The following is a 16,424-nucleotide window of genomic DNA, read 5'->3' as shown; positions in this document are numbered from 1 at the left end:
ACAGATAACTTATATGAAGAAATAATAGCTAAAACCTCCCTTACTTCGAGAAGGAAACAGATGTCCAGATCCAGGAAGCACAAGAAACCCAACACAAGATGAACCCAAGGAGGTGCACAAGATATATAACAATTAAATTAGCAAAGTTTAAAGACAAAGTGAGACTCTTAAAAGCAGCAAGAGCAAAGCAAACAGTGAAAGTCCATATGGCTATTACCTGATTCTTCAATAGAAACTTTGCAGGCCAGAAAGCAGTGCTATGATATATTAAAAGTGATGAAAGGAAGAATCCTATAACCAAGAATACTCTACTTGGCAAGGCTATCATTCAGAATTGAGAGAGAGATAAAGAGCTTCCCAGATATATGAAAGGTAAAGGAATTTGATGCCATTAAATCAGCTTACATTTTATAAAGACCATCGTCAAGTGGAAAAAGAAGACTATAACTAGAAGTAAAAAAAAAAAAAAATTATGAAAGGAAAAAATTTCATGAGTAAAAGCAAATATAGGCCTAACTCAAGAAACAAGAAAAATTTCAAGTAAACAATATAAATGTACACCTAAAGGAAATAGAAAAAAAAAAATAAAGTCCAAAGTTAATAGAAGGAAGGAAAAAATAAGGAACAGAGTGGCAATAAATGGAAGAGAAGTTAAAAAAAAGAAAAAAGAACAAAAAAGAAAAAAGATCAATGAAATGAAAAGCTGGTTTTTTGAAAATAATAAAAAAAAGAAAAGAAAAAAAAAACTAATAAACCTTTAGCTTAAACTAAAGAAAAAAGAGAGAAACAAAATAAAATCAGAAATGAAATGTAGATGTTACAACTAACACCACAAAAATACAAGAATTATAAGAGACTACTACAAAAAATTATGGGTCAACAAATTGGACTACCTAGAATAAATGGCTAAATCCCTAGAAACATACAAACTTCCAAGAAATAAAAGACATCCAGATTGGCAGGAAAGAAGTAAAACTGTCACGATCAGCAAATGAAATGATACAATACATAGAAAATCCTAAAGAATCCAGAAAAAAAAAAAAAAACTATTAGAATAATCAATGAATTTAGTAAATTTGCAGTATACAAAATTAATATACAGGAATCTGTTACTTTCTATATACTAATAACAAAGTAGTGGATGGAGAAATTAAGAAAACAATCCCATTTCTAATTGCATCAAAAAGAACAAACTATCTAAGAACTAATTTAACCAAGGAGGTGAAAGAGCTGTACTCTGAAAAAATGTAAAAACTGATGAAAGAAATTGAAGATAATGGAAACAAATGGAAAGATATACCAGACTAATAGATTGGAAGAATTAATACTGTTAAAATGTTCACCCTACCCAAAGCAATCTACGGGATCAATGCAATTCCTATCAAAATACCAAGAGTATTTTTCACAGAACTAAAACAAATAATGCTAAAATTTATATGGAACTACCAAAGACTCCAAATAGCCAAAGCAATATTGAGAAAGAAATACAAAATTAAAGAATTGCAATCCCACGTTTCAAGATACACTGCAAAGCTACATTAATCTACAGTAATCACATTACTGACACAAAAACAAACACATAGGTCAATAGAACTAGATAAGAAGCCCAGAAATAAACCCACACTTCTATGGTCAATTAATCTATGACAAAGAAAGCAGGAATATACAATGGGGGAGGATCAATCCCTTCAATAAATGGTTTTGGAAAACCTGGAAAGACAGCTACATGCAAAAGAATGAAATATCACATTCTTGCATCACACACAAAAATAAATTTGAAATGGAGTAAAGACCTAAATGTAAGACCTGAAACAATAAAACTCCTTAAAAAAATGTAGGCAGTAACATGGTGGACAACAGCCTTAACAACATTTTTCTAGATAGGTCTTCTCAGACAAGGGAAACAAACAAACAAACAAACAACAAAAAAAAGCAAACTATTGAGATCACACTAAAATTAAAAGCATTTGTACAGCAAAAGAAACCATCAACAAAATGAAAAGGCAATCTGCTGAATGCAAATTATATGTGTTAAGGGATTAATATCCAAAATATATAAAGAACTTACACAACTCAACACCAAAAAAATGGGCAGAGGACCTAAATAGACAGTTTTCCGAAGAGGACATACAGATGACCAGCAGACCCAATCAAAATATTCTCCATATCATTAGTCATCAGCGATATGCAAATCAAAACCACAATGAGATACCACCTCATACCGGTCAGAATGGCTATCAAAAAAACAAGAAATAACAAGTGTCAGTAAGGATGTGGAGAGTAGGGAATCCTTCTGCACTCTTTGGTGGAAATGTAAATTAGTGTGGCCACTGTAGAAGACAGTATGGAGTTTCCTCAAAAAATTAAAGATAGAAACCCATATCATCCAGTAATTCCACTTCTGGGTATTTACCTAAAAAAAATGAAAACACAAATTCAAAAGAATATATGCAACCCTATGCTTACTTCAGCATTATTTACAATAGCCAAACTATGGAAGCAACCCAGTGTCTATCGATAGATGAATTGATAAAGATGATGTGGTATACATATACAACAGAATTTCTTTTAGGCTATTATAAAAGTTTATTTAACAAAAAAGCTCAATATGAAAATGCACACAATCTGATTTTTATATTGTAGTAAAACAGGTACTGTGGAGAGGGGACATGTGGAAGCAGTTGATTCTTCTGATGAACACATCCATTGTTTATACTCGTTCTAAGGCTTCTAACATGATGATACTATTTCCTCGTATTACCACCATTCCAATATTGTTCTGTTGCCTACTAGTTGCCATCTCCACACATTCATCTATCACAAGATTCATAAATGGATCGAACAATATTCCTTGAACATGTCTGCCACCATTTAATTTCAATGATAATTTCTTGTCCATAAATTTTTTCAGCTCGGGAGGGTGAGCTTTGCTCATGGTGTCTACTCGGCGAGCTCAAAGATGCCTCCAAACGGAATTCGTGGCGTCCCTCGCGCTCCCGCGGTAGGCCCTATACAACAGAATATTATTCAGCCATTAAAAAGGATGAGATCTTGACATTTACAGCAACATTAATGGACATAGCGGGTATTATGCTAAGTGAGGTAATTCAGACAGATAAACACAAATACCATAGGATTTCACTCTCATGTGGAATCTAAAACACAAAACAAATGAGCAAACAAAATTAAAAATATAAAGTAGGAGGGGAAGATGGCAGAGAATTAGGATATCCTGTTTCAACCAGTCCCCTAAAGTGAGTTGTTTATCTACCAGAACACTCTGAACACCCATGAAATCAGCCAGGATGTAGGATTATACACTTTTGGATCTCTATGAGGGCAGAAGACTCCAGTGAGAGGTAAAGAGGAGTGACAATTGAACTGATATCAGAGGATAAACAGAAGGGGGAGGGAGCCACCAGAAGTGAACCATTGTAAAATAATACCCCAATACAAGAGTGCCCTGTGATTGGGAACCAGCATTAACTTGGAGTCTGGTTAAAAGCACTCAGAAAGAGCAAAAGATCTTAAGGGGCAACTGGTGGAATTGGGTGGTCATGGGCATGGGCCTAAGCCCACAGACCCAGGACGGCCACCGCAGGTGACCACCTGTGCCAGAGAGAGTGCAGTGAAGCCTCCAGGCCATGGTCCCTGAGCCCGCAGGGCTTTCTGCCTCTTGCATCACACTGCTAGGTGCACTTCCCACCAGCGGCGCCCATGAGAGAGTCTGGTGTGGACACCAGCTGGTGCTCTCTAGAACCACAGCCTTTTGCACTCTGCACATGCACTGTGTGATCAGGGCCTGAACTGCGCTCCCCACCCTCCCCTGAGAGAGGGGCGCTAACCAGTGGTCTCTAAAACCTGCTGAGAATCTGAACACTCCCAGCCCAGGCTTGAAAATCTCAGCGCACTATCTCTGGTTGGGATCTCTGGGGCAGTCTGGACTCCAGACAGTCCTGGCAAAGGCAGCCACTGGAAGCGGGCTCCCTGGAGCAATATCACTTGTGGTTTTGGCATGGGGGTGCAGAGACAAGTGAGCGCATTGAGCAACCCCTGAGACAGTGGCTGGGGACATGCATTGCCTGTGAGAGGTTGCAAAGCTCAGAGGAGTTTGCAGAGGAGGGGGGGGGTCTGCCCCCAGAGGGGAGCAAACTGAGGCTTCTCTCTGAGTTCTGGGTGCAGTTTGCTTTCCACTAAACCTCAGAAAAGCTGCAAAAAGCCACCAAAGAACAAAAACCTCCAGAGAACAAAAGCCTGAAAAACCGGTTTCCACAGAGCCCAGCCCCTTGGTAGGGAGTAGGAGGACTCAATGCAAGCAAGACTGCCTGAAAAACAATGCAGCAGTCCCCTCCCCCAGGAAGCCAGCCAAAAGAAGAGAGGACAACCATCACAGGGTTCCCATAAAACTGTAAAACCCCAGTATCAGGTGAAAAGAAGATATTAAGCTCCTGGTATTGCCCCAAAACTTGTATATTTCATAGATACTGAAAAGGGTTTTCTCCCTCCCTTTCCCCCTCCTTCCCCCTTCTCTTTGCTTAGCCAACACCCCCTTCTCCCACTCCCTTAAACATTCCTCCCATGTTGTAAAAAGTGATAAGATACTACAAGGAATGTTGAAAGGTCAGTCTACATGCAAATAAGGGATTGTAGTCTGACCAATGCCGATGGTCAGTCTACATGCTAATAAGGGATTGTAGTCTGGCCAATGCCGATGGTCAGTCTACATGCTAATGAAGGATTGAAATCTAGCCAATACTGTCTGTTTCCCTTTTGTTAACGACCAATGAAAGTAACTTCCCACTATGTAAATGAAGGATGCTGAGCGAACCAATCAGGGGTATTCCCGCGCGCCAAGTATGCCTTTACATTCAAACCAGCCAATGAAAACTTTGTAACCATGCTTCCGCTTCTGTACGTATGCTTTCGCTTCCCCAAACCCCATAAAAAGGCCCTGAACTAAGGGCTGGTGCGCGAGTCCTCCTAAGACTTGACCGCCCGCAGGTACCTGTGTCTACTCAATAAACCTCGTGCTGTTTGCATCTGACCAGTGGACTCGGCTCGGTTTTTGGGTCCGGGGGTCTCCTCCTGAGAAGGGGTCCATTCCGGGGTGCTTGGAGCCCCGGGGGGATCTTTCAATACAACTTTTATTTTTAATTCATTCTCACTATTCTCGTTCTTTTAAAAACTTTTTAACCTATTTACAATTATGAGAGGCTCAATGCAACAAATTCCATAATAACCTTTTAACTTGAACTTTTTTCATACATATACCTGGGTTTTCCTTTTGCTTTTCTATTTTTTTAATATACATACAGCTTCAAGGTAATCTTTTTTCCCTAATGAATACTACCCCTATATATAAACCAGTTTTAATCTCCCTTTATCTCTGGAAAGTTGAGTCCTTTAACAAAGATATCAAGATACACCCAGTAAGAATCAAAATAAACTTCCTCACCCACACTGAGGACTTTAACCACCCTCCCATCTTTTTCTTCTGTCAGTGTTTCTGTGTATTTGTTTTTGTCCTGGTATTATATAAATCTTATATTTGGGGTTCATTTTGGCTGGGTTCTTTTTTTTTTTTTCTTGTCATTTACTTTTGTCAGTCTTTCTGTTTGTCTGTATTTGTTTGTATACCTTATAAATCTTATCTTTGGGGCCCATTCTGGCTGGGTCTTCTCTCTATCTATCTATCTATCTATCTATCTATATATCTGTCTTTTTTCTGTCTCTCTCTTTTTTCTTTCTTTTTGGTGATGATTTCCAACTGCTCAGAAGCATTCCAGGGTGCACCTTACCTGGATCCCGGTTGATATATTCAGCTACACATCCCCTCAACCACCTCTCACCAAAGTGACTAGGAGGAGGAATGCCCAATAGAGGAAATATACAGAAACTGTGCCCTCTCCATCAGAGTTATTAGATATGCACATAAACAGTATTTTCAAAAGGGAATTCAGGGTAACAATTATCCAGGCAATGGATAGGCTGGAGAAAACCATTAACAACAACGTGGAATAGATTAGGGCAGAAGTGAAAGCCACCTGGCAAGAAGTTAAAAATGCTATCAATGAGATCCAATCTAATCTCAATTCTCTAACAGCTAGGGTAACCAGTGGCAGAACATAGAATTAGTGACCTAGAGGACAAATTGATAGAGGAAAAGGATCAGGAGGAGGCCTGGAACAGCCTAGAAACCATGAAAACAGAATTAGGGAAATAAATGACGCCATGAAACCTCCAGAGTCAGAATTATTGGGATCTCTGAGGGGGAGGAGAAAGAACGAAGACTAAAAGATACAGTAGAACAAATTCTCCATTAAAATTTTCCCAATCTGGGGAATGGAACCAGCATTCATGTCCTAGAAGCAGAAACACCCCCCAAGATCATAGAATCTAGAAAGACCTCAACACACCTCATTGTAAAATTGATGAATCATAATTTTAGACAGGAGCTATTGAGAGCAGCTAGGGTCAGAGATTCCTTACGTACAGAGGAAGGTCCATCAGAATAATGTCAGACCTGTCCACAGAAACCTAGCAAGCCAGAAAGGCTGACAAGACATATTCAGGGTACTAAATGAGAAGACCATGCAGCCAAGAATACTTTATCCAGCAAGGCTGACATTCAAAATGGACAGAGAGATAAAGAGCTTCCAAGACCAGCAAGATTTAGAAGAGTATATGACCACCAAGCTGGCACTAGAAGAAATATTAAGGGGGGTTCTATAAAAGAAGAAAGAACCCAAGACTGTCATAGAACAGAAATATACAGAGACAATCTATAGAAACAAGGACTTCACAGGCAACATGATGTCAATAAAAACATATCTTTCAATAATCATTCCCAATGTGAATAGCCTAAATGCTCCCATAAAACAGCACAGGGTTGCAGATTAGATAAAACAACAGGACCAGTCCATATGTTATGTACAAGAGTGCCATTTTGAACCCAAGGATACATCAAGACCGAAAGTGAAGGGATGGAGAAGAGTCTTTCATACCAGTAGGTCTCAAAACAAAGCTGGGGTAGCAATTCTCATATTAGATAAATTAGATTTTAAACTAAAGACTGTAGTCAGAGATAAAGAAGGACACTACATCATTCTTAAAGGGTCTATCCACCAAGAATATCTAACAATTGTAAATATTTATGCCCCAATACAGGAGCAGCCAACTACATAAAACAACTGTTAATCAAGATAAAGAGTCATATTGGTATGAATACATTAATAGTAGGGGATCTTAACACACCACTCTCAGTAATAGATCATCCAAGCAGAAAATCAATAAACAAGAGAATTGAATGATATACTGGACCAGATGGACCTCATAGATATATACAGAACATTCCACCCTAAAACAACAGAATACTCATTCTTTTTGAGTGCACAGGGAACTTTCTCCAGAATAGACCACATATTGGGTCACAAATCAGGGCTCAATCAATACCAAGAGATTGAGATTATTCCCTACATATTCTCAGGCCACAATGCTTTGAAACTGAAACTCAATAGCAAGAAAAAGTTTGGAAAGAATTCAAACCTTTGGAAGCTAAAGACCACCATGCTTAAGAATGTTTGGATCAACCAGAAAATCAAAGAAGAACTTAATTCATGGAAACCAATGAGAATGAAGACACTTTGGTCCAAAACCTATGGGATACAGCAAAGGTGGTCCTAATGAGGAAATACATAGCCATCCAAGCCTCCCTCAAAAAAATTGAAAAAACCAGAATACACCAGCTCTCTTTACAAAAGAACAGGAGAATCTACAACAAATTAAGCCAACCCCACATGCAAGAAGGGAAATAATCAAGATTAGAGCAGAGATCAATGAGATAGAAACTAGAGACATGGTAGAAACAAAACTAGAAGTAGGGTTTTGAAAGAATCAATAAGATCGATAAACCATTGGCCAAACTAATCCAAAAAAAAAAAGAGAGAGAGAGAGAGAACACAAATTAATAAAATTATGAATGAAAAGGGAGAGATCATGACAAACACCAAGGAAATAGAAACAATCATCAGAAATTATTATCAACAGTTATATGCCAATAAGTTAAGAAAACTACACAAAATGGATGCATTCCTGGAAACCTATAAACTTCCAAAACTGAATCAGGAAGAAATTGACAACCTGAATAGACCAATATCTAGTAACGAGATTGAAGCAGTGATCAAAAACCTCCCAAAAAACAAGAGCCCAGGACCTGACAGATTCCCTGGAGAATTCTACCAAACATTCAAAGAAATAATACCTGTTCTCCTGAAGCTGTTTCAAAAAATAAAATCAGAAGGAAAACTTCCAGACTCTTTTTACGAAGCCAGTATTACCCTGATCCCCAAACCAGGCAAAGACCCCACCAAAAAGGAGAATTTTAGACCAATATCCCTAATGAATATGGATGCTAAAGGTACATTAAAAAGATCATCCACCATGACCAGGTGGGATTTATCCATGGGATGCAAGGGTGGTTCAACATTTGCAAATCAGTCAATGTGATAGAACAAATCGATAAGAGAGAAGAACCATATGTTTCTCTCAATTGATGTAGAAAAAGCATTTGACAAGATACAATTCCTGTTCCTGGTTAAAATGATTCTAAGTACAGAGATAGAGGGAACATTCCTCAACATCGTAAAATCTATCTATGAAAAACCACAGCGAATATCCTCCTCAATGGGGAAAAGCTGACAGCCTTCCCTTTGACATCAGGAACCTGACAAGGATGCCCAGTCTCACCACTGTTATTCAACATAGTACTAGAAGTCGTAGCAACAGCAGCCAGACAACAAAAAGAAATAAAAGGTACTCAAATTGGCAATGAAGAAGTCAAACTCTTTCTCTTTGCAGATGACATGATACTTTATATGGAAAACCCCAAAGACTCCACCCCCAAACTGCTAGAACTCATACAGCAATTCAGTAATGTGGCAGGTTACAAAATCAATGTACAGAAATCTGTTGCTTTCTTAGATGCTAACAATGAAAATATAGAAAGGGAAATTAAAGAATCACTTCCATTTACTATAGCACCAAGAACCATAACATACCTGGGGATAAATCTAATCAAAGAGGTAAAGGATCTATACTTGAAGAACTACAGAACACTCATGAAAGAAACTCAAGAAAACACAAAAAGATGGAAGAGCATTCCATGCTCATGGATCAGTAGAATAAACATTGTTAAAATGTCTATACTGCCTAGAGCCATCTATACCTTCAATGCTATCCCAACCAAAATGCCACTGTCATTTTTAAAAGAGCTAGAACAAACAATCTTAAAATTTATATGGAACCAGAAGAGACCCCAAATTGCTAAGGAAATGTTGAAAAAGAAAAACAAACCTGGGGGCATCACATTGCCTGATTTCAAGCTTTACTACAAAGCTGTGATCACCAAGAAAGCATGGTACTGGCACAAAAAAAGGACAGATAGACCAGTGGAACAGAGCTGAGAGCCCAGATATGAACACTCAACTCTATGGTCAAATAATCTTAAACAAAACAGGAAAAAAATATACAGTGGAAAAAAGACAGTCTCCTCAATAAATGGTGCTGGGAAAATTGGACAGTTAAGTGTAAAGGAATGAAGCTCAACCTTTCTCTTACACCATAAACAAAGATAAACTCGAAATGGATAAAAGACCTCAACATGAAGTAGGAATCTATCAAAATCCTAGAGGAGAACATAGGCAGTAATCTCTTTGACATCGGCCACAGCAACTTCTTTCAAAATATGTCTCCAAAGGCAAAAGAAACAAAAGCAAAAATGAACCTTAGGGACTTCATCAAGATCAAAAGCTTCTGCACAGCAAAGGAAACAGTCAACAAAACAAAGAGGCAACCCACAGAATGGAAGAAGATATTCACAAATGACACCACAGACAAAGGGCTGATATCCAAGATCTATAAAGAACTCCTCAAACTCAACACACACAAAACAGATCACGTTGAAAAATGGGCGGAAGGTATGAACAGACATTTCTCCAAAGAAGATATAGAAATGGCTAGCAGACACATGAAAAAATGTTCATCATCATTTGACATCAGGGAGATTCAAATCAAAACCACATCAAGATACCACCTTACACCAGTTAGAATGGCCAAAATGAACAAGACAGTAAATAACGTGTGTTGGAGAGGATCTGGAGAAAGGGGAACCTCTCTTACACTGTTCGTGGGAATACAAGTTGGTGCAGCCACTTTGGAAAACAATGTGGATGTTCCTTAAGAAATTAAAAATTGAGCTATCCTATGACTCTGCAATTGCACTACTTGATATTTACCCCAAATATACAGATGTAGTGAAAAGAATGGCCATCAGTACCCCAATGTTCATAGCAGCAATGGCCACAGGCCAAACTGTGGAAAGAACCAAGATTCCCTTCAACAGATGAATGGATAAAGAAGATACATATATACAATGGAATATTGTGCCTCCATCAGAAAAGATGAATACCCAACTTTTGTATCAACATGAATGGGACTGAAAGAGATTATGCTGAGTGAAAGAAGTCAAGCAGAGAAAGTCAATTATCATATGGTTTCACTTACTTGTGCAGCATAAGGAATAACATGGAGGACATTGGGGGATGGAAAGGAGAAGTGAGCTGGGGGAAATTGGAGGGGGAGATGAACCATGAGAGATTGTGTACTCTGAGAAACAAACTGAGGGTTTGGAAGGGGAGGGGTGTAGGCGGTGAGCCTGGTGGTGGGTATCAAGGAGGACACGTATTGCAGGGAGCACTGGGTGTGGTGCATAAACAATGAATTCTGGAACACTGAAAAGAAAATAAAATGAAATGAAAAATATACATATAAAGCAACAATGGGGTATCGCTACAAACCTACTACAATGGCCAAAATGTGGAAAACTGACAAAACCTGTTTGCAAAGATGTGGAGCAATAAAAACTCTTATTTGTTGCTGGTAGGAATGCAAAATGATACTACTACTTTGGAAGATAGCTTGGTAGTTTTTTACTAAACTAAATGTTTGATCCATCAATCTCACTCTTTGGTACTTACCCAAAGGAGCTGAAAATTTATGTCTGCATGAAAACCTGCACACAGATGTTTATAGCAGCTTATTCATAATTATTGAAATGTAAAAGCAATCAAGATGTCCTTCAGTAGATGAATGGATAAATCAAGTCCACCCAAACAATGGAATATTATTCAGTGTTTAAAAGATCAAACAAAGAAACAAGCAAAAAAAGTCATGAAGGAACTTTAAATGCCTATTACTAAGTGAAATAAACTAATATGAAAAGTTGCACATTATATGAGGTCAACTGTATGACATTCTGAAAAAGGCAAACCTATGGAGACAATATAAAGATCAGTGGTTGCTTTTGGTGGGAGTGCAGAGTGCCAAGGATGGCATGGGTGCGGTGGGGGATGAATAGGCAAAGTACAGAGGATTACAGAGGATTTTTAGCAATTAAAGTACTGGGTATTATACATAATGATGGGTCCATGACATTATACATTTGTCTAAACCATAGAATGTACATGAGCAAGAGTTCACCATAATGTTAAGTATGGACTTTGAGTGATCATAATGTGTCAATGTAGACTCATCAATTTTAACAATTGTACCACTCTCTGAGGGATATTGATAATAAGGGAAACTGTGAATGTGTGGGGACAGAGGGTACATAAGAAATCTCTATATCTTCTTCTTAATTTTGCTGTGAATCCAAAACCACTCTTAAAAATATAAGGTTTTAAACAGGGGTGCCTGGGTGGCACAGTAGGTTAAGTGTCTGCCTTTAACTCAGGTGATGATCCCAGAGTCCTGAGATTGAGTTCTGCATCAGGTTCCTTGCTTAGCAGGGAGCCTGCTTCTGCTTCTGCCTGCCACTTCCTCTGCTTGTGCATATGCTTTCTTGTTTGCTCACTCTTTCTCTGACAAATAAATAAAATATTTTAAAAATATACAGTCTTACAAAATTAAAAAAAGAAGAAAAGAAATTGTGTTAGGGCAATTCAAACATCAAGTTCAAACACATAGGTAATACACATACTTAGCAAAGTGGCTGGGGCTACATTTAAGAAATGTTTTACCACTCCATCCTGTTAATTATATATTTAAAATATTAAAATATTTGGGGGTGGAGAAAGAGGAATAGTGTGAGTCTGTTTTAGAACCTACAAATCTTTCTTTGTTGGAGGAACAGGTGAAGTGTCATACAACATTGGAGATAATCAAACTTCTGATCTTCAATTAGAGATTTATTTATGAAGAATATTGTCAGTTTTACTTTTTATGTTTATCATTGACACAAACTATAAGATAGGTCCACTTCAAGGTTACTAGTTTTCACCATCACTCCAAATCATAGATTTAAAATGATTGGAACCATGCCCCATTCAGCCCATACAAAGAATAAAACTCTTCCATATACTACTGTGGTTTTTTTTTAAGGTATATGTGTTTAGATCTTTCTAAATCAGGATAAAATGCAGTTGGGGCAAATTGTCTTTTTAAACTTTCTATGAAGTCTGTTACAATAAAATAAAAAATTGGAGCTATGTTAAAATAGAAGACATTGTGATGAGGAATCACTGAAGTCCCTGGACTTTCTATTATAAATGTGGTTCTTCTTCTTCCTTTTTTTTTTTTTTTTTTAAATCAAAGCCGAACCAACAAAGGAAGACCTGCAAATTCTAAAACAGAATCACAGAAAACTAGGCCATGTTAATAGCAATGCAGTGTAATTGGGTGCATCTAAAAGATGCTATTGTTCATATTTCCCATAGTTTGCTAAAATAACTCTATGAATAGAGTGGCCATTCTTAGAGCCCCACCCCATTCATAGTGCCACTTGGGCATAGGAGCAATCAAATTTGTCAGAATAACCTGGGGTTACTGACCTGGGGTGCAGAATAGCAAATCCATGAGATGTTTCCTACAGGTTTTAACAGTGAGAAAGTCCATCTCCACAGCCAGTAACTAGGAATGAACGCCAAAATTCCCTGGGGAATGCTTCACAAACTGTACTGTGTATCACAATCATTTGGAGAACTTGAAACATACAGATTTCTGGGTCATATCCTCTGAATTTCATATTCAGTAAATCTAGGATGGTTTTTGAGAACACTTTTCCAGATAATAGTGGTGCTGTTGGTCTGAGGAGCATGCTTTGAAAACAACAGTCTCAAAGAAGAGGCAGGGAAATAGCTAGCCCTCTATAAAACAGGCCACACTATATAAAATAGAGGTTTTCCCTAATAAAATCACCTGGGGAACTTTAAAAAATCCTAATGCTCAGGCCACAACCCAGACCACTTGGAACTAGGGAAGAGGCACTACCACCGCACTCTCTTTCAAAGGTCCTCAAGTGATTCCATTAGGCATTCATGCTAAAAGCCAATAATGACCCACCCATATCATTGGTTCTCAGAGTTTGCTGCCCACTGGAATCACCAGGGAGAAAATTTTAAATACTGATGCCTGGTTCCCACTCTCGAATATTCTAGACATCAGGATTTTAAAAGTTCCCAGGTAGTGCTAATGTGCAACAAAGCTTGGGAACAACTGGACCTTACCTAACTCAAATTTTCACATTATTTTTTTAAAACATGGTGGTGAGGATGGGGGCGCCTGGTTGGCTCAGTCAGTTAAGCATCTGCCTTCAGCTCGGGTCATGATCCTAGGACCATGGGATTGAGTCCCCCATCACTTTCCCTCAGAGAGTCGGCTTCTCCTATCACCTCTCTACCCTGCTCAAGCTCTCACTCTCTCTCTCTCTCTCTCTTTCTCTCAAATAAATAAATAAAATCTTTGGGGAAAAAAATGAACACAAGTCACAAAGTCACCATAATGAATTTGGAGTTATGGATGTAGTTTTTCCCAAGTTCAAGTAAGATTTTATTTATTTATTTATTTATTTATGAGAGAGTGCACATGAGAGAAAGTGCATGGAGCAGGTGTGGAGGAGCAGAGGAAGAAGGAGAAGCAGACTCTCCACTGAGCAGGGAGCCTGGCGCAGTGATCCCAGGACCTTGGGATCATGACCTGAGCCAAAGGCAGATGTTTACCCAACTGAGCCACCCAGGTGCCCCCCCAAATTTAAGCATTCTAATAATAATTTTTTATTAGGCCACTACAAAGAATTTAAAAACAAAGAAGAAAAATATATATTAGTATGAATATATTTATAAAAGAAGTTAGAATTGTGATTTTCTTCTAGGTATAATTCATATACAGAGCATTCACCTTTTTAAAAGTACAGTTCTATGGCTTTTACAAATGCAGACACAATCAAGATATAAAATTGTTTCATCCCACTGAAATGTTCTCTTGTGCTCCCAAGCAGTTTTGATTTGACAACAGATCAGGATATTCAGCCTCACTACCTCCTCCACCTCATCGCCAATTTGTTGCATGATTTTTTCTCTGTCTCAGCAAGGGAATCTCCACTATGCTGAAGATGCAGATGTGGATGTGAAGTAAAAATATAAGTTAGTATATATGCAGCTGATATTAAAATGGAATTGCATCAAATGTGACCAAATTTTAATCCATAATGCTATTTTTTAAAAGATGTCAATAATATTTTTTAAAAGATGTCAACCTTGGAGGATGCTAAGGACCAGCTCACTGTTTTTGAAAACTGGTAAGTAGAGGGAAAGAAAAGAAGCATTCATTCTTGCTTTCTTGTTCCAACTGCACCACTGGATCACCAAAATAGTAGATGAGGGGAGTTTCCCTTAATTGTAGAAGCAGCTCTGAAGCACTGGGATAGCATCATTTTGCAACTCCTAATGAACTGAGGAGAAATGAATGAGAGTCAAGGTAGCTGATATCTCCCAAAAGAGAGAATATCATGCATTATGTACCTCCAGAAGGAAGAAAAGCACCCCCTCTGAAGTGTGTTTGCAAAAACAAAAACAAACAAACAAAACTTGACTCTCTGATCAAGTCTCTGAATCCAACTACCAACAAGCAGGAAATACAGGGGACATAAAAACAGGTTAAAATGCACCATGAGAATGCAGTCAGCAAAAGCCAGACTATAGGAAACCACAGGAGAAATGACCCAGTTCCTTCAACAAACGAATGCTAAAAAAGAGAAAGATAGACAGCACTAGAGATAAGGTTTAAAAGAGACATAGAATATTATCCTAATCAAGTACAGGGTGTGGACCATATCTGCTAATTCAAACTTCAAAATTTATGATACATACATGAAAATCATCAATGTGAACACTGAGGCTATCCAACTTAGATTTAGATATAGGAACTGAAGGAGTCAATGCTATCTTCTAGTATGCTAATGGCATTTTAGTTATGCTTTTTAAAAGATGGGTTTACCTTTTAGAAATATTTACTAAAATATTTATAGATGAATTGATATGACATCAGATATTTGCTTTAAAATAATACAATTATGGGAAAAGTGAGAGGGGTAGAGGAGAACCAAGATTGGCCATAAGTTAACAATTCTCAAGCCTGGACAATAGGCACATAAGGATTCATTATACTGTTTTGTCTACTTTTGTATATGGCTGAAATTTGCTACCATGAAAATAAAAGGCAAGAAAGATTTTATTTAAAATGTCCATAATGGCATTATTCCTAAGAGACTAAAGCTGGAAAAAAATGCATCGATTAGTAAATGGATAAACAAAATGTGGTTTAGATTTTGAACAGTCGTGTGTTCATTTTCATTTGTTTCCATGAATTTTTTTCCATGTATTTCAGTTCTTTCCAACATTCCTCTTGTGATTGGTTCTAATTTCAAAGCATTGTGGTTTGAAAATATGGACAGAAAGATCCCAATCATCTGGCACTGGTTCAAACCTGATTTGTGATCCAGGATGCAATCTATCTTGGAGAATGTTCTGTGTGCACTTGAGAAGAATGTCTATTCTGTTGCTTTAGGGTTGAATGTTCTGAATACATTTATGAAGTCCATCTGGCCCAGTGTGTCATTAGAAGCCCTTGTTTCCTTGTTGAATTTCTGCTTAGATGATCTGTCCATTGCAGTGAGTGGGGTGTTAAAGTCCCCTATTATTATTGTATTATTACAATGTGTTTCTTTGATATTGTTTTTAATTGGCTTATATAATTGGCTGCTCCCATGTTAGGGGCATAAATATTTATAATTGTTAGATCTTCTTGGTGGATAGACCATTTAAATATGATATAGTGTCTTTCCTCATCTCTTATTATAGTCTTTGGTTTAAAAATCTAATTTGTCTGATATAAGGATTGCCACCCCAGCTTTCTTTTGATGTCCATTAGCATGGTAAATGGTTCTCCACCCACTCACATTAAATCTGGAGATGTCTTTGGATCTAAAATGAGTCTTTTGCAGACAGCATGTCCATGGGCCATGTTTTTTCTATCCACTCTGATACCCTGTGTCTTTTCGTTGGGGCATTTAGCCCATTTACATTCAGGGTACT

At 37.8% G+C, this 16,424-nt stretch overlaps 1 protein-coding gene across 1 annotated transcript; it reads right to left on the bottom strand.

The window, feature by feature from the left end:
* Positions 1–2,667: 2,667 nt before the first annotated feature.
* LOC122910571 (small nuclear ribonucleoprotein G-like) lies at positions 2,668–2,935 on the bottom strand. Its single transcript, XM_044255190.1, has one exon. The coding sequence runs from the start codon at positions 2,933–2,935 to the stop codon at positions 2,711–2,713; it is 225 nt and encodes a 74-aa protein (XP_044111125.1). The 3' UTR covers positions 2,668–2,710.
* Between the last annotated feature and the right edge of the window lie 13,489 nt (positions 2,936–16,424).

Source organism: Neovison vison, chromosome 6 (genome assembly GCF_020171115.1).
Source record: "Neovison vison isolate M4711 chromosome 6, ASM_NN_V1, whole genome shotgun sequence".
In the NCBI taxonomy this organism is placed as follows: Eukaryota; Metazoa; Chordata; class Mammalia; order Carnivora; family Mustelidae; genus Neogale; species Neogale vison.
This window is presented reverse-complemented; position numbering and strand designations above follow the sequence as displayed.

Bases quoted from the DNA above. Each gene is read 5' to 3' on its own strand.
- LOC122910571 (XM_044255190.1), bottom strand. From the start codon at position 2,935: ATGAGCAAAGCTCACCCTCCCGAGCTGAAAAAATTTATGGACAAGAAA.